The sequence below is a fragment of the Mya arenaria genome, chromosome 11, assembly GCF_026914265.1.
Source record: "Mya arenaria isolate MELC-2E11 chromosome 11, ASM2691426v1".
NCBI lineage: Eukaryota > Metazoa > Mollusca > Bivalvia > Myida > Myidae > Mya > Mya arenaria.
In genome coordinates, this window is record NC_069132.1 from 68,932,426 (window position 1) to 68,956,005 (window position 23,580).

Sequence of the window (23,580 nt, forward strand, 5' to 3'; positions counted from 1 at the left end):
ATGTTATCCCAATGGGATAACATGTGTAACTCGTTTTATATAGGGTCAGACATAAAAACTTTTAATTTTGTATTTAAAGTCGCCAGCATATTATTATTTAAGGTTAAGGCACAAACTAAAATAATTAAATTTACTAACGCTTTTCGGAAAAACGTAACAGTTGTTCCACAATTCTTGATATTTATTTAGAATATATGGTATTTCCTCAAACATCATTTATACATCTTGGGCTGGAACTATAGATATTGTTAAATAATCCGTAACTTACATATAATGTCATCATTGTAGACAAATGTTTTCCTTCTGTATTGTTCTGATATATAAAAATTATGCGTGACCTGTCAAAACAAGGACATTGTTTGTCTTTACGACTGTTAGTATTAGAATTCAGAAACTAAACAACTGCTTGAAGCTTTCTGTAGTATTATGGAACATTATTAATGGCATTAGCTATCTCTCTTATCCTGGGAAACTTTGTTTGCAGCATTAAGTTTGTGAACAATGTAAGGAACATTAGCTTTGTGAACATACTCAGTGACTGAGGCGGCGGATAAGTATACTGTCACATATCAGTTAAACTGTTCATATTACATTGTTGTTAATAACCGGAATACAACTTAAACGATGCCGACAATGGTCCAAACTTATAAACCTTGTAGATAAAGAACACTTTAGACGCTTGATTTTTATAAAATCCGAACCCGTAACTTATTTAGGTGTTGAAAAGGATTCACCGATCTCTACATCAGTAATGAATGTCGAATCCATTGTTTAATCGCTTTGTCAAATGTTCGAAAACAATTTGTGAGCGAGTATCTTTAAAGCTAGAAAACGGCATCAGCACCCAATGTATTCGCTGGGAGTTGTAATGAATACACAACAGGACAAAGGTACAACTTATTGTTGCTTTTAATCGGACAATGATGGTTCAAAACAGTTTCATCATGAGGAAATTAACTCGAAGAGAACGTGATTGTATCCCAAGACGCTAATGGAATTCTTATACTGTGATCTCTTTATTTTCCAGTTGTATCTATAACACTGTTATTTCCAACAATGAGCCGCCGAGCGAGTTTGTTCGCTAAGCAGAACCCGGAAGAAAAGAAACCAAAAGGTGTCCGTTTTCCAGACGAGCTTGTCTTTCTTGATAACATAAAAGAGAATGACGTGCATGCTCTTGGATCCAAGCTAAGAAGAGCAAGTCTACAAGTGGATATCAGTGCAATTAATGACGCAGGTGGGTAAGAATTTAGACATGCCAAAATGGTTTGAGTTAAGTATAGCAGCTGATGCCATGTTAAAAGTCTACAAGTGGAACAAATGCAGTCAAGGACGCAGGTGGTTTCAGTTCTTAGAATGTCGAATTAAGCGCTGGGGGCCATGTTTTAACGGTCAAAAATAGTGGCTATTAGCCATATTAACGACGCAGGTGAAAGAATGTTGAATATAGCGCTGAGAGCCATGTTAATAAGATTCAGTTTTGAAATAGACACGACGCGGATGGGTTCGGCATAGCTTGGAAGTGTTTGATTGCGAAAATAAGTTAATTTTTGATGAGACACGTAAACAGTAGTTTGATGTGTATATCACATCATATTGTATGGACTCCGGAAAAATAATGATAAAACATTCTGTGTTGTTTCCAGGTCTGACGCCGCTGCACCAGGCGGTTCTGGATGGGAACGAGGCGGCCGTGCTCGTGGCTCACGGGGTGGCGGTCAACAAACTGGACGAGGATTCTTGGACGCCGCTGCACGCCGCATGTGCAGAGGGACACGCAGATATAGTCAAGTAAGATAACACTGTCCGGAATGCCTTGTCCTAAGATGATCCTGAAAAAAAAAATCGTTTTAATATTAAATTTAGTTGATCATGATCAAGCCTGACACATGTGGCCCAGGCACATCAGTCTTCCCCAAAAAAAACATATAATACCACATTCTCTCTTAACAGTCTGTGAACGAGCGCGATCAGGACCCGTGTTTAATAGATAATAAATATTGTAATACAGACCTGATATAAATCGGGTCCATATCCCCCAGGCAAGACTATAAACTAGTACGTTTGAACTGTAGTTCTTATGTAAGGTCCATGTCCAGTATTATTACGTAAGGATTTGATGTATGAAATATATGGGTAAATTGCTTGGATAATAAGAATGTCTCTCACAAATTGGCACCATGGAATTGGATAAGTCCTGTCTGTGTTTCACGTCAGGAAATCGCTGAAAAGCAGAAAACCAAAATCTCTTCAGATCAATTGGCTGTCTTGCTTTAGGTTTTCTTGGAAAGCTAAACAACCAAGTATAATATGTCGGGCAGACTGACTGATGATTTGTCATAGCACTTAAAAGAATATCCTGATAGAACCTTTGACTCAAGCTGTCTCTTGGTATTATCGATGGTGCGGAACAAGTGTTTTTGAACCATGTTGTCTTTTCTAACATTAACATTTCTGGTGTAGTATATGTACGTCATGTGACTTTAAAAAATCTACTTTCAATAGGTCTATGAACACGGTCCGTTTTAGCTTATTGTTATAGACGAATGCTAAATAAATCCAACAAACATGCTTTACTGACTACTGCATCTTGTTGTTTCAGGACATTTCTTTCACGTATAATGTCTGGTAATTATGATTTATTGTGTTAGTCTAGTGTATTATCATGTTATTGTTGGTGCAAATTCCCAAAACAATGTTAATACTGGCCTTTTTGCTCGTCTACTAGTACATCCACTCGTAAATTAGCTGATAAAAGCATGATCAAAATGCCTTTGTCATTGTGGGGGAACGGACACCGGATATAGTTCAAAAAGTGATAAATCGATAAGTGTTTGATTGTGACACCTGGTAAGTTTTTCTATCAGTTTTTGTGTTTCATGGTGATATATATCAAAATCGAAGAGTTTCGAATAGCCTCATCCTATGCAATATAGGAATATGATGGAAATGTGTTTCCTCTTTTGCATATTAATAGCACAATTCTCGCCGAAAGTTGCATGATCGCTCACAAATGTTCATTAATGTGGTACGATTTCAAATATAAAACAACAAATAGAAAATAAAAATAAAAACTGAATTGAGCGATTTCATTGTAATTACAACATCCAGTATTGTGTAATATATCAATACGAAATATTTTGTTGTTACGGAGATATTCATACTTTTTGATGACCTGATGGATGAAGCAAATACATAACTGAACAGGGGATAGCTATTAAGTGGACTGAGGATAGTAACGATGTATTTAGAATAACGAGTCTGTGGTAATGATTACGGCTTTTTACGGCAAGCTTGGGGGGAAATTGTTCGATGTTGTCCATATCGAGGGATGAGAGCAAAAAATGTTGTTGTTTTTTATCGGTATGTACTTAAAACTGTTTCATTCATATAGATTAGTTAACCCTGATGTGTTTTTCACAAGCATCAACGTTCGAGTTGCAAATATTAAAATATTTGAAATAAGCCATAATCTGATTTATTGAGGAACACAAAACATATGGCCGTAGATTTTATGTGGTGTTTGCTATACATATATATGGTATTGCTTTGTAAATCAAGTAGGTGAATCTAGTAGTAAATCTATCAGGTGCCAGATTATATCCTTGTACTCATGAAATCACTGTTTGCAATAACAACATCGGTACTGCATTGTTATTCTGAAAGTTAAGTAATTGTGTACGTAATTCAACAAGAGTCGAATAGTTGGTAAGGAAGATGATATTAAAGGTTGTTGCCTTGGACCTATCAGCCTCTGGTTAAATGTGATACGTCTCGCTACAACTTGCAAACTACTTGGATACTAAATTAGACGTGCGTATGATAAATATTTATTAATTTTTATGAAGACTGGAGTAAACGAAAAAGTTCCAATTAGACATACATGTATAGTGTACATGTATATAAACAGTGTTACTATCATATTTTGTCCCATTTTACATGCTATCCCCAGTACACAATTCTCAACTTTGTAACTATCATCAGTACATAATACGGCTATCTCCAGTACAGTACAGTGAACATTTTAAGGGCATATCTTTAACAGTTTAAATGTTCATTGCCAGTTCTTACAATAAAATTAGTTTAGCTCATGCTTATAAAATCGTTCGATTTATTATTTATTCGATCTATTTCCTAAAAATAACAATATTTGTCGAAATTCTGTGAATTTTGAGGTGATCATCTCAGATTTGAAGTAACATATTTCATGGCCTGCTAAATCGTAAGCATTATAAAGTACACCATAGGCCAAATTTAGCATTCAGCTTTTACTTCAAACACTTGTTTCATTTGTGGATACGGTAGATAAGCGTTAACACAGCAAGATCTTACCGCTTGTAAAGAAAAAACAACTGCATATTTGTCTGTTTACTTATCTTTTTTTGAGCTATATCCGGTGTCCGTTCCCCCAGAGTGTTTGTGCAACGATGAAAAAGCAAACTTTCGGCAATGTTTCGATTTAATTGATTGATGTTACCGATGCAAACTGTACAATTATGTATCCTTTGTGAATATACCAGCCTCGCCGTCCTGATAGCTCAGTGGTAGCGCGTTCACTTCGAGTGCGAAAGGTCGTGGATTCAAACCTCGGCCGCATCAAACCAAAATGAGTTAATATGGTAGCAGTAGTTCCCTTGCCTAGCACCGAAAAAATGCTGTATTTAGTACCGGTTCAACCCAGGAAAGTTGTATACCATGTATCGGTGCTTTAACCAAGCGCGTTAAAGAACCGAAAAGTTTGATTGCAAAGAGATAGGGTATCGCACCCGGACTTTATTGCAATCACTTCTATCTGAATTCACTAATGGCATTTAAACACAATTTCTGACTTGAGGTCAAGCCACAATGCAACCAAAAGCACGGGCAGACATTATTAACCCAAAAAAACAAGCAATGCGTCCGCCTCTTAGTTGCAAGTTCCATGTTGAACAGTGGCAGTGAGCTTTCTCTGATGTTTGCAGTGGATTGACTGGCTTTAGTTACACTTGATTCGGTTTCATTGTGTGCATTTGGGCGGAGAAAAAGTTCCTATCATTCTATGCTCTAAAAACCTTCAAATTCTCATTTGCAAAGAGTAGTTTCACGGCTAAAATGCGGTCACCATTGCAATTCATACTAGTTAGCTTTGACGAACCAAGTGGCTCAAAGGTATATCCAAACGGTAAGACATTAATATAACTTCAGCTCCAAATATATAGCAACAGCTATATTTCATAGCTACATATGTAGTCATAAATGAAGTACAACATCAGTCGTAAAATTACAGCTGTAGCTATATTTGCTACACCTATCATCTGCCACAGTCTGATGTATATATACTGCTGTAGCTGTATTTTTGGCGACAAAAGAAGAGCTACAGCTGTATTTTATAGCTGTAGCATCGCAATGAAATACAATTGCAGCTATAATGTACAACTATAGCTATTAACACATATTGAATTTGAAAGGTCACTGTTGTAATATCGTGACTTTTGAGCCACAAGGAACGCCATACTTAACACCACGTTTCATTACTTCTTGTACCGTTGTTTCTCTTGTTTGATGTTTGTTTAGCCTTGTTGCTTAAACCCGAAGTTTGGATAGCTGGTAGTATTCGGCCCATTTATAATTCCGCAAGATTGTAAAAATTAGAGACCAATAACAATTCTAAGTCATCTTGGAAAATTATTCACATCGCTGTTAAATAATAGATTAAATAAATATTTGGAAGAAAATTCTATACTAGAAGAAAATCAAGCTGGTTTTAGAGCAAAATAGGCAACGACAGATCATATTTTTGTTTTGTATAAACTTATAGATCTACTACGGGCTAGAAAGAAAAAATATACCGCTGTTTTGTCGATTTTTCCTCTGCATTTGACAATATTAACAGAGTTTATTTGTGGAGAAAACTACTCCAGTATGGCATACCAGGCAAATCTGATGTATGATATACAATTTGTACAGCGATATCAAATCCTGTGTTTTCGGTGATAATAACATACTATCACAATTCTTTGAAAGTAAAAAGGGGGTCCCACAAGGAGAAAATTTGTCACCGATAATGTTCGCAATTTTTCTGAATGATTTGGCATCCTATCTTCTTAATCGGAACAATACAGGAGTCGAAATAACTGTACGCAACGAACAAAACTTGGTTACCTATCTAAAAATACTCGCCCTACTTTACGCTGACGATACAGCGCTACTTAGCGAAACTGAAACAGATTTGCAAAAAATGATTGATGATTTTGATAATTATTGCAGTACATTTGATTTAAAGGTCAATATCGATAAAACAAAGGTAGTTGTTTTTGGCACTAATAGGCCGACTCCCTATAATTTCAAAATAGGAGAAAATATAATAGAAACGGTTACTAAATATAAATACTTAGGAGAACTTTTTTCAAGCTCTGGAAGATTTCTTAACGCAAAAAAACCCATTTAGTTGAACAGGCCAGAAAGGCAATGCACTTACTATATAAACGTATTTACAATCTAGATTTACCGACTGATTTACAATTACAATTATTTGACCATACAATATTGCCATTCTAGTATACTCTGCTGAAGTATGGGGCTATGAAAACCTAAAAAGTATTGAGCAAGTTCATCTTAGTTTTCTCAGAAAAATAACAAAAACTAAAATGAGCACGCCTGCTTATATGCTGTATGATGAAACTGGACGATACTCATTAGAAATTACCATAAAATGTAAAATGATAAAATTCTGGATATCCATTCTTCGAGGTAAACAAACTAAATTAACACATATTTGCTATAAGTCTATGCAATATGATAATTCCAGAACTTTTAAATGGACAGATAACATCAAATCAATTTTAGATAATACTGGGTTTTTCAATGTATGGTTAGAACAATCTACAAACATAAACGCTAATTTACATTAATGTGTTAAACAAGTCCTTATCGATCAGTTTAAACAAGATTGGCACTCTGTAATGAATAACTCTTATAAAGGCAAAAACTACTCACTGTTCAAGGAAACCCTCGAATTAGAAAAATACTTTTTAAATCTTGCTCCTAATTTGAAACTATTTATGAGTAAATTCCGTATGGCGAACCACAAATTCCCGATAAAAATAGGAAGATATAATAATGTTGACTACGCAGAAAGATACTGTCATATTTGTAGGTCAGACCATGGTGATGAATACCACTACTTACTAGTTTGCCCATCCTTTTCAAATGTCAGAAGAAAATACCTACCAACCTATTATTTCAATAGGCCAAATACAATTAAATTAATTATACTGAGTTCCCCAATACCGTTTGCAATTTATTTATACGATATGCTTGTTCAAGGCACAGCCTTTGAAATCTGCACTATATTGAATATCCCTTTCATCCCTCATATTTTGTAAAGATATTTAAAATAACTGTCTCCCTCTTTTCCATGATAAGACACATATTTCATAGATGTACGACAATATAAAAAACAACATTTTATTTCCGCCACTCGAGACAAAGTCATCCTTCTTCGTATTAGTATAATTAAGCTTTTATTGATACTGTTGACTAACCTTATTTGTCCTCATGTTGTCATGTATGTATGACCTGAATGTAATAAAGATATTTGTTGCTGTTGTTGTTGTTGCTTAAACCTTTAAACAGTGTTTTGGTCTGGGCATCTTGTAACGTTGTGTCTCTTGTTTGATGGTTGTTTAGCCTTGGTGCTTATACCTTGAAGCAGGGTTTAGGTTTGGGCATCTTGTAACATTGTGCCTCTTGTTTGGTGTTGTTTTCGCCTTAGTGTTGGTACCTTTAAACATGGTCTTGGTCCGGCCATCTTGTACCGTTGTGTCTCTTGTTTGATGGCTGTTTAGTCTTGGTGCTTATACCTTGAAGCAGCGTTTTGTTCCGGGCATCTTGTACCGTTGTGTCTCTTGTTTGATGTTTGTTTAGTCTTGGTGCTTATACCTTGAAGCAGGGTTTTGGTCCGGGCATCTTGTACCGCTGTGTCTCTTGTTTGATGTTTGTTTAGTCTTGGTGCTTATACCTTGAAGCAGGGTTTAGGTTTGGGCATCTTGTAACGTTGTGTCTCTTGTTTGGTGTTGTTTTCGCCTTAGTGTTGGTACCTTTAAACATGGTCTTGGCCCGGCCATCTTGTACCCTTGTGCCTCTTGTTTGATGTTTGTTTAGTCTTGTTGCTTATACCTTGAAGCAGAGTTTTGGTCCGGGCATCTTGTACCGCTGTGTCTCTTGTTTGATGTTTGTTTAGTCTTGGTGCTTATACCTTGAAGCAGGGTTTTGGTCTGGCCATCTTGTACCGTTGTGTCTCTTGTTTGATGTTTGTTTAGTCTTGGTGCTTATACCTTGAAGCAGGGTTTTGGTCCGGGCATCTTGTAACGTTGTGTCTCTTGTTTGATGTTTGTTTAGTCTTGGTGCTTATACCTTGAAGCAGGATTTTTTGTCAAGGCATCTTGTAACGTTGTGTCTCTTGTTTGATGGTTGTTTAGTCTTGGTGTTTATACCTTTAAACAGGGTTTTGGTCCGGGCATCTTGTAACGTTGTGTCTCTTGTTTGATGTTTGTTTAGTCTTGGTGTTTATACCTTTAAGCAGGGTTTTGGTCCGGGCATCTTGTAACGTTGTGTCTCTTGTTTGATGGTTGTTTAGTCTTGGTGTTTATACCTTTAAGCAGGGTTTTGGTCCGGGCATCTTGTAACGTTGTGTCTCTTGTTTGATGTTTGTTTAGTCTTGGTGCTTATACCTTTAAGTAGGGTTTTGGTCCGGGCATCTTGTAACGTTGTGTCCCTTGTTTGATGGTTGTTTAGTCTTGGTGTTTATACCTTTAAGCAGGGTTTTGGTCCGGCCATCTTGTAACGTTGTGTCCCTTGTTTGATGGTTGTTTAGTCTTGGTGTTTATACCTTGAAGCAGGGTTTAGGTCTGGCATTTTGTAACGTTGTGGCTTTTGTTTGATGTCTGCTTACCTTGATGTTTGTATTGCATTTCATTCGATTGTGTTACTGGTAGTGCCCACAAGACCAAAGAAATTTCTGGTAGACTGAACCTTTTGCAGGAAAAGAGTAACATGATTCAAAATTCTTGCCATACGATTTATTTCAAAGCAGGGCTTATTGACAAGAAATTTTATCTTTATGTTTTGTTCATGAATAACATGACATTTGAGCTGTACATAAACTTTCCCAAGACGTTCATCTGTTGTGTCAGCCTTCTATTTATATAATGTTAGCAAGGACACTCACTTAATTCATGAAATATAGGAAGCTCGTGGTCTTTCTTATGAGGCCTACTCATTAAGCGTTTAAATTTATATTTTGAATTTATTGGAACATTGTCTTTTTTGTAAGATGTTTTTAATAAGACATTTTACAATAGTTGAGTACCAAAGCTATAAAAGCAACAAGAACGCTGTATATATATAATTAATAGATTTGAACAGAATTGATGAAAACTTATCATGACAAAGTAATAAGTAATAAGTAGTTTGGAAGATGCTTTATGCTTAGAAGTTAGACCGGCATGAATAATATTAAGTAAACTTATGTGCTGTTTCAGGTTTCTTCATCTAGGTAGGCTTACCGCAATCGTAACAACTCGGCCATCTCCGGCAAGCTTCGAGATAGACCTCGTAAATAGTAGTAAGGATATACGAAAGTGCGATGCGGCTGCCGGCGATTAACACCGTTTTCAATCCGCGTAAAGAAGGCCCATTGTAACAACAAGGAAATGGATTGTGTTAAATTAAATGTGCTTGTTTAAGAGAAGATATTTATTGTAACCTCAAAAAATGTTCGTTTTATAAATATTAAGATGTTTTCTTATAGTTGAAGCACTCTATTTTCTCTAGAAAAATCGTGAGCACACAGAAAATGTACTTGACAGTCATTGAAATGATCATACAGTTCATGGCATGCATGAATCATTACATCGGATTAAATGCATGCATGGACTAAATGTCAACAATTTCTCAACAGTTATAGGAATACCCTATGAAATGTAAGTTTTAAGTCATACTTTGCCGTGTTATTTTTCACACCATGCCTTGCCATTAAAACAACATTACTATTCTGTAAAATCATTGATTGCATTGTGCAGACTTTTGTGGATTGGTAGGATGGGTGTGAGCTTGGCACCCAGTCAGCTTTACCAGCTGAAATCTATGCATGCCTTTACTTCAGCATTATTGGGTTTGGGCTGCAGATTTTTTTTTGTGTAAACAGTTCTGTGAGGTTGAGGTGGGGCGGTGACTATCCACGCAGTAAGCTCAATTGTTAGAGTACCAATACAACGTTCATGTGGATATGCACCAGACAATTGTAACCACAGCCTCCCCAGGTCTGGGGAATAGTGGGGACTTTGACTTTCAGTACAGCCAACCCCAGCTAAAATCCCCACCCCACGGACGATCCAAAGGCAAAATCCCTGCCAAATGCCCCCACACCCCAGGGACTCTAGGTAAGGTCCATTCCCCTTTATATTTTAAGCGAAGATAAAACCACCGCATTCAACCAGCACTGCAGGGCCACCTGATAGGTAAAAACACGGCCTATTTCCCCTGGTTAACCCCAGTATTCCCCCGGACCTGGGGTGGGGGGGGGGGTACAATTGACTGGTGCACTAAGTTGACAAACCTTGTCTTAAAATTGTATTTGTTCAAGGCAGATAATGCTTCACTTTACCTCCTAGGCTGTGGATAAAACCCACTCATTAGAAGTTTCCTTACACATTATACTTGTCTAAATCTATAATTATTAGTCTCAATATCTTTGAGTGAATTGTTATTTGTTATTAAAAACAACAACACCAAATGAGTAACTGATAAGATACTCAACTGATTTATTTTTTTGTAAATAAAAGCCTTAAACAAATATTTAGCCAGGTTACTAAGCTTTTCAGCAATGTATACCAGACTTTTTTCAATAATACTTAATCTATTTTGAATATAATTAGCCTTTAGATCACTCTTCACCAAATGACTCTTTTATGTCCAACTCCATAAAATGCAAACAAGAATAATTACAGTTTGGATCAACATGTCTCTTAATTTTATTTCTAATATTAGTCAAGTAATAACAGAGCCATGTGTATGCAATCCAATGTAAAACTAATGATAAATTAGGTTTTGCTCCCATTTTTACTTTCATTTCTGTGCCAAGCCCTTTTAAGTGCATTGAGTCTTTTGGGAGACTTCACAATATTTCTGGCGCTTAATCTCCATATATGGCTTTAAGTTGCCATACAAATTTAAGTCTTCATTACAAAATATACTGTATGTCTCCACTTTAACCATAAACACACAATGAGAGGACTATTTAAAGCATTACCATGTGTCAGAATTATAGATCTTTCTTTACATTTTATTTGTCTAATTGTATTACCGGTCTCTTTAGCAATATCCTTGTGCCTCTTTGAGTACTTGGCTTGACAGTTTGGTTTTTAATACATTGTTTTGAATGTTTTATTTGTACACAACAATGATGATGATGACACTATGCTATGCAAAAACCTCAACACATTTTCTTCAAACAAAAAAGGACAGTCATTCAGAATAACTTTTATTACATCATTTGAGAAAATAAACTCATACAATCAACGAAATAAACATGCATCTGTAAAATCACAAGTCATGTTATGTGTTCGTTAAATTCAACTTAATAAAGAAAATAAATATTGGTTGCAGTAAGCAATGCGCATCACTTCTAATAAACATTCCAACAGACTGAAAAATAAGTCAACACAAATGGAAAAACTGTTTGCGAGTCAGCTAGTATCTTATTTTATGCCTTATCAGATTGCTATGCAAGCTGGAAGCTTAGAAAATCACTCTTATGTCTGTTGCCTAAGAAGAAACAAGTATGGACATCCTTTTCCTGAGGTCAAGAGAAAGTATCTTGGAGGTCTTGAACTCACAACCTTGAATTTGGGGCTCTAGACCACTTTCACCTTTTCACATTTTAAAGAGCCCAGTTTACAATATGGCATTTGCAAGGATGTGCCCTATTAACAGATTTTCTGAAGTCTTAAAAATTGAACTGAACAAAATAGTTCTCCTTTATTTGGTCTGCCGATGCCATCTGTTTCTGTTTTTGTAGATATCTTCCCTCCATAATATAGGAAAACCACTTAAAGCGTATATAAATTCTTTACCATTTTACCCTTTTAAAATATATGTTCGGATTTATTTAATAATCACGGACCAACAGATGACTTTTATCTTCAACTTCACATCGGTATGTAAGTCATCAAATATTTGAGACGACAAGATGTTCCACTGAACGCTTTGTTTCCATCTTGCACTCATTTTTCCAAGGAAGGCGTTGCAGTTGTGTTAAGATGATTGCCATGTATTGCAGGTCAATCCTCATACAATGGCATTTTTGATTACATTCGGATTCCAGTGCCTGAAAGAGAAAACAGAAAATAAGAAAAACAATAATAGGAATTATATTTTCAGATCAATTATTTTAAAAGCCTGTACAACAACAGAAAAGTATTCACAAAACATTAAGTGCAACACCAATTTAAAGCTGCATCCTCACAGTTTTACTGTTCTGACACCTTTTTTATTTTTGTCTTTAAACGAGCCAATTGGCAATTATTGTGCAAATGTATGGAAACCAGTGATATTAGACTGCTGACATAATATCAGATCACAGTCTTTCATATACAAGTTTGAAAATTTGGTAAAAATTCCTCCAACTAGTCATATAAGGTCACACATAATAGAACAGATTTCAATTGTTTGGAAAATATTTATTTGCTATTGCTTTAAGCCATATAATTAATTATATGTGTAATTTTAATTTAATTACTCCTTTGGGCTTTTGAAGAATGACCAAGAAGAACTGACAATCTGTGAGAGAGCAGCTTTTAGCTCTGGACTACTGGTTAATTGAAAAATATGAAATGAAATTGTTTTCATGTTTAAATTCATCTACAATGTTGATATTTTAATACTGTCAATCCTTGTTGGTTAATTGTACAAACATGCAGGTACTTTTGGGCTTAAACCAATAGGATACTTGACTGTTAAATTATTGTCCGAATTTCGAAAATAGCACAACTATTACCTCATCTGCCTTTTTTCATTAGAACAAGCCGGGAATCAGAGTCAGCTGCACCCCTGGTACCATACTCTTCCCTGAAAATGACAATAAGATTAAAATTTAAATGTCTGCATTTCATTGGCACAGTAAAAATGTCAGCATTTTTCAATGTTTCTGCATCACCACCACTGGTGGATATCAAAGAATTTAGTCTTGAAAGAAATGTGTGCTGGTGTATGCGTTCAAACTCATTTTGTTAAACCAATAGAATGAAGATCTAATTTATTTAGAGAACTATATTAGTGAACAGGGCCGAGGTATTCAATTGTGCCATTACATTAAGTTGTTCGCTACCAACACTCACGGACATATAAACCATACATCTTTGGTTAAAAGAATGTAAATTTTAATTATAAAAAATTAAAGTTAATGATATGAAATGTATGAGATAAATACACTGAGAAAGAAAGTCTAACCTATTACTGTATCGATCTAAGTAAAGTCAGATTCAGACTTATTTGTTATTAAAAAAAAAACACAAATAGAGTATTTGTTTTGTTAATTTTTGCCACTGATCACTGGAGCTTCAAAATTGTTATTTACTAAATTACTGTAGAATCTGTCAAATGAAAGAAGACTTTACCCCACCCACTAAGAATTAATGACATTTCCAATTAGTTTCTCATTAGGGCTTTTTTAAAACTATTTTTATATTTTATTAAAATACAATAAGTATAAAAATAACACTTACACACAAATAAGTGGTAAAAGTTTGCTCCTCATTCTGTCTTTGGACTAACATATCTCTTGGTTATTTAAATATCTTCTTGGTCGGCCATGATGGACTATTTTCTTACGACCCGTATTATATCCGAGGCCATATCTTGATACTAGCCGAGGAGTTCCGATTGGGCTTACCGGTCTGAGGAGATGCTGAGCAAACGTATTTTAGGAAAAAGAATACCATATCATCACTATGTCAAACTGTTCTTCTCAGGTTTCCACTTAAAAGAGGAACTGCCAAGCATAGTCAGATTAATGATTTCAGGTTACGATGTTTAGTAGGTTTCCTGTAGCGAATGGAATTAACAATCCTGACACATATGAATCTGTTGTTCCAGGTTTCTAATTGAAAGTCGGGCTGACAAGAACATCTTGACAGACGAAGGCGAGCGACCCCTGGATCTCGTGGAACCGTCTGACCTCCCAACCATCCGGGTCATGCTAAGTGACGTAAAACCAAATACCGATAACCAATCAGAAGACGAGTTGGACGATGACGTCACTGATAATGATGTCACTGGATGACATAATTATATGTCTCGCGTTTTGGTACTATTGTAAATTACTGATCAATTTGTACTATGGTACCCGATATGAAGAACTGGATAAAAAAATTTGTGTATGACTTTATCATGGCCATATAAAAACTCATGTTACGCTGCAAAATATTTGCATCAACATTGATGGGTACATATTGATCAATCATTCAAATACGGTATGATAAAAGGGTGTTTTAAAAGTATTTATAGGCATTGAATAAGCCAATTTTACAGAAAATTGCTGTGCTAATATAAATCATGGTGTTTCCAACTGTATAAAATTTAAACATCATCTAAGAAATCAATCCTCTTTTATCTTTCGCACAAGATCTAGTCTTGGTAACCATGTAGATTGCAAGTGTGTATTCAATTTTGGTCAATAAAAGCCACATTTCACCAGTCCCTTTGCCATGTTGGTAAAATTTGCCAACATGGATTGATACCTTAATAGGATGACTCTAATGTGTGACTTATTATCAAAACTTCGCTATGGAATCGTTGTATATATGCATTAGCACATTCTTTTTTACTTGAGTCTGATGCTCTATCACATTAAAATAAAGGTCTTCAACCCCTCTTGTACGATATATTGGACAAAACTTGGGCTACGATACATGAGTATTCATCTACTGATTTTATTTTGGGACTACAATTTTCATTTAATGTTAAGAAAATACAATTCATAAACGTATGTCGTGAGTTGCGTCAACCCCCCATATTTATTTGATAACATGTACATTACACCATTGAATTGTTTTCATTATTTGAAGCGCTTTATTTGATAGATTTATAAATACCCTGTGATTAATTTCAAGGAGTATTGTTAATTATCAAGTGAAATTGTTTTGCACTGCTCGGCTCGGTTTTCAGCATTAATACTTAATCTAACCCGTCCTGTATACAACACAAGGAAAGAATTTCCAGCGAGCAGATGTTTTCCACACAATTATATACTGTGGAAATAATCTGATCAGTGGAAAATACTGGGCCTTACAGTAGATCATTTAGCAATAACGATCACTGGCTCTTTGAAAAAGACGATATCTCTTAACGAGTTTTGTTTGCATGTTTCGAGGTCAATATTATTGTGAAAAACTACAGAAACAAGCTCAGTAGCCAAAAGTTTAAACATTAACCCCGTTTACTGGAACAGGGTAAACGCCAATAACATAGAACACAAAAACAATAAAAACACAAACAAGAAACATTAAACAACAACACAAAACTCCACAAACAACACAGTGCATATATGCTATATAAAAAAGCTAGGTATGTTTATCAAGGAGTGTTAGGTACTGCCTTGGACCGGTCAGTAAACTGTAAACTGGGGGTTTAAACCAGTTTACGTGCACAAACCTCACTCTTATCCCAACAATCCTGAATAAAGTAGAAACGTAAAAGTAAATCTTACCAATGTATGCATTAACTTGAAGAAACTTAATAATAAAACAAATAATGATAAACTAATAGGTTAACCACAAGTACTTCAATGATTAGGGATCGCGACTCCATCTGCAGACGAAGGAATACAATCCAGACTACCTAATGAAAAAAATTAATGATACGATGCAGTTATTGTTTGTAACAATTTTTATGACTGAATGTCCTTGTTTCTTTGAAATGGTATTAAATGCTAGCTAGTAGCTAATAGCTAGTTTAGTAATATGATATATAACAGATGAAAAACAATGTATATAATTTAAAATAGTAAGTGTTTGATTGAAAACTAAATGAGAATAATTTTTGCGATTTTTGACTAATGTGAATAAAAATATCTCTGTTCCTGTTCCAATGTAAACAAGAGGTTATAATCCTGAGAGGCCTAGAAACCTAATAGGTTAAAAGGCTTTGATTATTGTATTTTTCCTGAGGATATCTCCAATATCTCATAAATACTCAAATCGCAATCTCAACTCATTTTACTACATAAAAGCATAGCATGATTTAAAATTTGCGTCTTGTATAATTTTTGCAATCGATTTTTTTCCATAGAATGTGATCATTTTATCAAAAGATTTTATCCATATTTTAAGGAAAACTAATTCTAGAGCAAAACATATACTTGCGTCATTGTTAAAAAACAATGAATTGCACGCAAACACATATTGGCAATGGAATAATGTTCTTGGACTCTTGATCAAAGGTTTTGATCAACAGGTTTTATTATAGATAAAACATTAAAAAGGTGTGAAAACATATATTTTATAATAAATTTATGTCTATGCGGTAAAATGAGTTCAAACTGAGATTGATGATTTTGACTTGATGTTTTCGACATATTGAGGTTTGGACCTTACCATAAATAAAATCTTATCTAGGCAGCCGATCAGAGACTAATTGTTATGCAAATGAGTGATATCGAGATTTGGCCGTGATGCTACAATGTATATTGAACTGATTGTCATATCCGAGTTTACTTTGTGGATTTTATGTTTATGTTCCCTATTAATCATAGAGATTGTATAGGCAAGGGACATAAGGTGCTGGAATAGTGTGACATTAGTCTTGAAGACTCTGATGTATGTGTGTGGGTTATGGCCATATTTTTAAAGAGCAGGGTATTTCAGAAATAGGGCAGTGTGGTTCAGGTGAAAATGGCATATTGTATCGAGCTGCAGCCAATTAAAATATTGAATGAAGTGGACAGAAAATGTTATAAATGTTTAAATATGAAAAAATGTGTGTAATAGTTAACGTTTTGTATACATTGGTACGTATAATAATAAAATAAGTTTTTTCAACAAAATAAATAATTGTATGATGATATTATTCATTTGATGCCATAAGGGCAGAAGTATACACATCACCGAAGTATTTTTTTGTTGTTGAATTTAATTAAAAAAGACCGAAAAAGGGGTACACAAGGTGGTCTCCAACAGGCCGCGGGCTCTACGAATAAGGGCAGGGAGCAACACCTTTTAAGCTAAACATTCCGAAATTACCCTATTTATATGCACACAAAGATATCTTTGTTGACCAATTTTGAAATATGATTTTATTAAATGATTATTAAATTAAAGGTCTAATGATTATACTTTCCAGGATTGTATTTCATTTTTTCAATAGCGTTTCTAAAACATTTCTGAAATATAAAGCATTTGCTACGTTTTTTAGCAAATAGTAGCGATATAGCTGTTGAACTATATTCCGCCCAGTTTTTCAATTTTTGTTACGTCTTTGCCCCTTTAAAGTTATATAAACTGTTGTTGATAACCCGAAAACAACTTGGAAAATAATGAAAGACCTCTGCGTTGAAGAACACTTTAGACACTTCATGCGCTTGATTTTATTAAATCCGGATCATCAACTTATTAAGATGTTGAGAGGATTCACCGATCTAGACATCACTGATGAAGGCCGAATCCTGTGTTTTATCGCCATATTTTTTTTTTTCATAAACCATCAGTTGACAATATGTGCCATTGTAAACACAGTTATTGACTAACTGTACAAAGAGACGATAAGCGTCTGTTTTGATCTAAATGCGAGATATAATGTATTGATTGTGTATATGGTAAATAGCCCTATGTTATATATGTGCCCATAACGTTTTTAAACAGAAAAAAAAACAAAATGAACTAAACTAAACAAATTTTCGTTTGGCGGGTTCTGATAACGGGGCTCAGAATGCCCTTCCTCCAAACTGTTGCATTTAATACGCATTCACTATACAATTTCTGACTTCTGGTCGTTTCACCAACATCCTAGTTGCGATTTTGCATCTAGGAGAGATTTTCAATAGTAGAACCAAAATGTTTCCTGTATATGCTTTGAATGTTTCCCAAATCGACAAAACAAGCCTAATGGTCTCTTTTACATAATACACGAAAACTAGTTTTGTATCTGGAGTGCAAAATTCTTAATTGCGTTCTGTATTTCATATAGGTGGCCCTGGTTAACAGTGAAAACAGCCACTTGCTCGGATGTAATATATCCATGGAACGTGTACTACTATTCAAAGGGCAAGATTCCTACATGTACTGAATGTGTCAAAAGTCGTTACAATATACACGAACTCTCGCTCAGATATGTACGGTGGCATAGGGGTGACACGTGAATTTAAAATCAATGGACATGACTATCTTATTCTTTTCAACGACTAAGTATGTCGTGGCAACAACTTACAACCTAGTGTCCACGACTTAGTATGTCGTGGTCACGACTTATCATCTCATTCCCAAGAAGTTGACTTTAACGTGGCCACAACAAAGTGTTCCTCAAGTCAATAGAAAAGCTATTGAAAATGCTCAAGTTTTAAAAGGAGTTTTGTAATTGCTGTTTGTTGTTATTTCATAAACGTAAGTAAAATAACTCAATTAAAAATAGTTTGAAAAAACTATACGAACATGAAGTCTGTGAGCGAGTTTCTTTAAAACTAGATAACGGCATCAGCACTCGAGTTCTTTACTTTGAGTTGTTATGAATATTCGACAGGACCAAAGTACAATCTACTGTTGCTTTTAATCATTACCATAATGAGGAAATATGCTTGAACTAAACGTAATCGTACCTAAGTACACCAATGTTATCAATGTTATTCATATACTGCGATCTCTTCTTTTTCCGTTTAACATATTACAACGTATTTTTTAACAATGAGTCGCCGATCGAGTTTGTTCGCAAAACAGATCCCGGGAGAAAAGAAACCAAAGGGTGTCTGCTTTCCAGACGAGCTTGTCTTTCTTGACAAGATATAGGAGAACCACGTGCATGCTTAGGAGGGCAAGTCTACAGGTGGATATCAGTGCAATTAACGACGCAGGTAGGTAAGATTTTAGACATGACAAAATGTAAAATAAAGCAGTGAGTGCCAAAAGCTAAGGATTGTATAAAACCGCTGTTAATGTCACAGTTCTAGTTAAGTATAGCAGCTGGTTCCATGTTAACTGTCTACAAGTGGTAACCAGTGCAGTCAACGTTGCAGGTGGTTTCAGTTTTGCTTAGAATGTAGAATTAAACTCTGGGCGCCATGTGTTAACAACCAAAAACGGTTGATATTAGCGCAAGTGTAAGAATGTTGAATATGGCGTTGAAAGCCATGTTAATAAGATTCAGTTTAGAAGTAGATACGCCGCGCGTGGGTTCGGCATAGCTGAGAATTGTTCGATTGGGAAAATAAATATAATTATTGAAGAGACACATAAACAGTAGTTTGGTGTGTATATCACATCAAAATGTATGGACTTCGGAAAAAAATAATGATAAAACATTATGTGCTGTTTCCAGGTCTGACGCCGCTGCACCATGCGGTTCTGGGTGGGAATGAAGCGGCCGTCCGACTGCTCGTGGCTCACGGGGTGACGGTCAACAAACATGAAGAGGATTCCTGGACACCGCTGCACGCCGCATGCGCAGAGTGACACGCAGATATAGTCAGGTTACACTGTCCAGAATGCCTTGTCCTTAAAATGGTCCTGAAGAAAATCCGTTTTAAGTTTTGTGCTGTTCTTCCATGTTTCTTGTTTGTGATTTTATGTTCTATGTGCTTGGCGCTTACCCAGTGCCATTAAACCGGGTTTATGTTTAAACTTTTTGCTACTGAGCTTGTTTCTGTAGCTTTTCGCATAATATTGAATTTAGTTCATGATGATCAAGCCTGACACATGTGGCCGCCCAGACACTTCGATTTTCCTCAAAAATATATAATACCACGTTCTCTCTTAACAGTCTGTCTACGAGCGCGATCAGGAACCGTGTATAATAGATAATAAATATTGTAATATAGTCCTGAATCATGAACAAACTAGAAAAACTTTTGTAAAGTTCATGTCCAGTATTATTAATTTAAAAATTTAGTAAATGAAATCTACGGGTAAATTGCTTCATTGGATGATAAGAATGTCTCTCGCAAATTGGCACCCTGGAATTGGATACGTCCTGTCTGTGCTTCACGTCAGGAATACGCTGGAAAGCAGGACACCAAAATGTTTGTCATATCGATCTTGCAGTAGGTTCTCTTGGAAAGCTGAACAACTAAGTATAATTTTAAGACCAGACTGACTGATGATTTGTCACAGCACTTAAATGAACATCCTGATAAAACCTTTGACTTAAGCTGTCTCTTAGTATTATTAGTGGTGCGGAACAAGTAATTTTGAGCCATATTGTCTTTTTAACACTATATTTTCTGGTCGTAATATATCATGTTACTTTAAAAAATCTACTATTAATATGTCTATGAGGACGGTCCGTTTTATATTATTTCTATAGATGAATTAATAACTGTGAAAACAAACATGCCTTTCCTACCCATGCATCTTGTTGTTTCATCTCTTTCACGTATAATGTCTAGATTTTATGATTTATTGCGTTTGTCTGGTGTATTTATAACCTTGTTTGCTGCAAATTCCCAAATGCATGTTATAACTGCTCGTTGTGTATGTCTATTAGTACTTACACTCGTTAATAAACTGATAAAAGCACAATCAAAATGAATTTGTGCAACGATGAGAAAGTCAATTTTCGGTAAATCAATGTTTGGTTTTAATTGGTTGATGTGAAAGCGACGCAAACTTCAGCTGTAAAAATATATAATTGAACACTGCTATATTCTAAAGCGACATCTGTCGCCACAAATGAAGAACATCAGTAGTAAAATTACAGTTGTAGCTGTATTTGCTACACTTGCAACAGTCTGATGTAATTATAAGGCTGTAACTGAATTTCTGGCGACAAAAGAAAGCTAGATCTGTATTTCATAGCTGTAGCAACAAGTTGAAATACAATACCAGCTATAGTGTACAGCTATATCTATTAACACATCAATGTTATTGAATTTGAAAGGTCACTGTTGTAATATCGTGACTTTTTAGCCAGGTGGAACGCCAAAGTTAGCACCCTGATCCATTACATCTTGTAACGTTGTGTCTCTTGTTTGATGTTTGTTTAGTCTTGGTGCTTATACCTTGAAGCAGGGTTTTGGTCTGGGCATCTTGTAACGTTGTGTCTCTTGTTTGATGTTTGTTTAGTCTTGGTGCTTATACCTTGAAGCAGGGTTTTGGTCCGGGCATCTTGTAACGTTGTGTCTCTTGTTTGATGTTTGTTTAGTCTTGGTGTTTATACCTTGAAGCAGGGTTTTGGTCCGGGCATCTTGTAACGTTGTGTTTCTTGTTTGATGTTTGTTTAGTCTTGGTGCTTATACCTTGAAGCAGGGTTTTGGTCCGGGCATCTTGTAACGTTGTGTTTCTTGTTTGATGTTTGTTTAGTCTTGGTGCTTATACCTTGAAGCAGGGTTTTGGTCCGGGCATCTTGTAACGTTGTGTCTCTTGTTTGATGTTTGTTTAGTCTTGGTGCTTATACCTTGAAGCAGGGTTTTGGTCCGGGCATCTTGTAACGTTGTGTTTCTTGTTTGATGTTTGTTTAGTCTTGGTGTTTATACCTTGAAGCAGGGTTTTGGTCCGGGCATCTTGTAACGTTGTGTTTCTTGTTTGATGTTTGTTTAGTCTTGGTGCTTATACCTTGAAGCAGGGTTTTGGTCTGGGCATCTTGTAACGTTGTGTCTCTTGTTTGGTGTTTGCTAAATTTTGGTGCTTATACCTTGAAACGGGGTTTTGGTCAGAGCATCTTGTAACGTTGTGTCTCTTGTTTGATTTTTAATTGCCTTGTAGTTTGTATCCCATTACATTCCATTGTGTTACTGATAGTGCCAAGAAGACCAAAGAACAATCTGGTAGAACCTTTTGCAGGAATACAATTACATGAAAAAACTTCTGGCCATCATTATATAGTTTGTATGATGCTGAGAAAACTTGTTTTAGAAAAAAAGAATACCATATAATCACTATGTTCGTCTGTTCTCTCAGATTCCCACTTGAAAGGGGAATTCCCAAGCATAGTCAGACCAATGGTTTCAGGTTTCGATGTTTAGTAGTTTTCCTGTAGCGAATGGAATTAACAATCCTGACACATATGAATCTGATGTTCCAGGTTTCTACTTGAAAGTGGGGCTGACAAGAACATCTTGACAGACGAAGGCGAGCGACCCCTGGATCTGGTGGAACCGTCTGACCTCCCAACCATCCGGGTCATACTAAGTGAATTGAAACCAAATACAGGTAACCAATCAGAAGACGAGTTGGACGATGACGTCACTAATAATGATTTCACTGGCTGATATAGATATATGTCTCGCGTATTGTAAATAACCAATCAATATGTGAAAACTCATTACTCATCATATGTGTTTATTATACCCGATATGAAGAACTGTACAAGGTTTATAATGTATGACTTCATCATGGTCATATTAAAAAACTCATATTACGCTGTAAAATGCCTGCATCAACATTGCAGTGTACATATTGATCAATCATTTAAATACGGTATGATAAAAGTAATAATAGACATCGGTTATGCCAATGTTACAGGAAAATGCAATGTACATATAGATCAGGGTGTTTCCACCTATTTAGATTTGTATAACATCGTCCAAAAATCCTCATTTTTCTAAACTTACGCACAAGATAGTCTTGGTCATCATGCAGATTTCACATGTGTATTCAATTTTGGTCATCTTTTCCACCAGCATGGGTTTATGCATGTACCAGTACTAAATAAAATTGCCAATCGCCTTGCAATGAAACCACCATTTATTATAAATGCATTTATAATAAGATCAATTATTAAAATAACTATATTATATAATTTAAGATATTGATTATAAACTACGACCCTGTCACCTTAATAGGATGGCTCTTATGTGTGACTTGTTATCAAAACTTCGCTATAAAATCGTTTTAAATATGCATTGCAAATATACCATTTACTGGAATTTAAGCTGTAAGGTGTTCCATTACATTAAAACTAAGGACTTTAATTTTGTGTCAATAGATATTTCAGACAAAACTATTACGATACATGAGTGTCCATCTACTGGTATTTTTAGTGCTACAATTTTCACTTAATGCGAATAATAATACAATTTTAGAACGCTTGTCGTGAGTTGAGACAAAACCCCATACTTATTTGATAATATAAACAATTCACCATTGAATCAATCGTTTTCATCATCTGAAGCGCTTTATTTGATAGTTTTATAAATACCCTGCGATAAATTTCAATAAGTTTTGTTAATTATAAAGTGATTATTGGGTATCCATTAAATCAAATAAAATTGTTATGCACTACTTGAACAAATCTTGTCTGTTTTCGGTTTTTTTTTTAGAATTAATATCGAAAACAAAATGTTCACCATAGTTAATCTAACCCGCCCGAATTGCAACACAAGGAAATAATTTCCAGCTAGCA

The 23,580-nt window shown here is 35.4% G+C and overlaps 1 protein-coding gene and 1 pseudogene across 1 annotated transcript; both read left to right on the plus strand.

The window, feature by feature from the left end:
- Positions 1-1,056: 1,056 nt before the first annotated feature.
- LOC128207910 (protein phosphatase 1 regulatory subunit 27-like) lies at positions 1,057-14,320 on the plus strand. The gene is made up of 3 exons (XM_052911094.1): positions 1,057-1,237; positions 1,647-1,791; positions 14,134-14,320. The coding sequence occupies exons 1-3, from the start codon at positions 1,057-1,059 to the stop codon at positions 14,318-14,320; spliced, it is 513 nt and encodes a 170-aa protein (XP_052767054.1).
- Positions 14,321-18,929: 4,609 nt separating this feature from the next.
- On the plus strand, positions 18,930-22,447 carry LOC128208729 (protein phosphatase 1 regulatory subunit 27-like; annotated as a pseudogene).
- Positions 22,448-23,580: the final 1,133 nt, after the last annotated feature.

What these genes read in the sequence shown, in the direction of transcription:
- LOC128207910 (XM_052911094.1), top strand. Translation starts at nt 1,057, where the DNA reads ATGAGCCGCCGAGCGAGTTTGTTCGCTAAGCAGAACCCGGAAGAAAAG. An exon ending in CAGTGCAATTAATGACGCAG is followed by an intron (nt 1,238 to 1,646) that starts GTGGGTAAGAAT and finishes TGTTGTTTCCAG; the next exon opens with GTCTGACGCCGCTGCACCAG. An exon ending in GGACACGCAGATATAGTCAA is followed by an intron (nt 1,792 to 14,133) that starts GTAAGATAACAC and finishes CTGTTGTTCCAG; the next exon opens with GTTTCTAATTGAAAGTCGGG.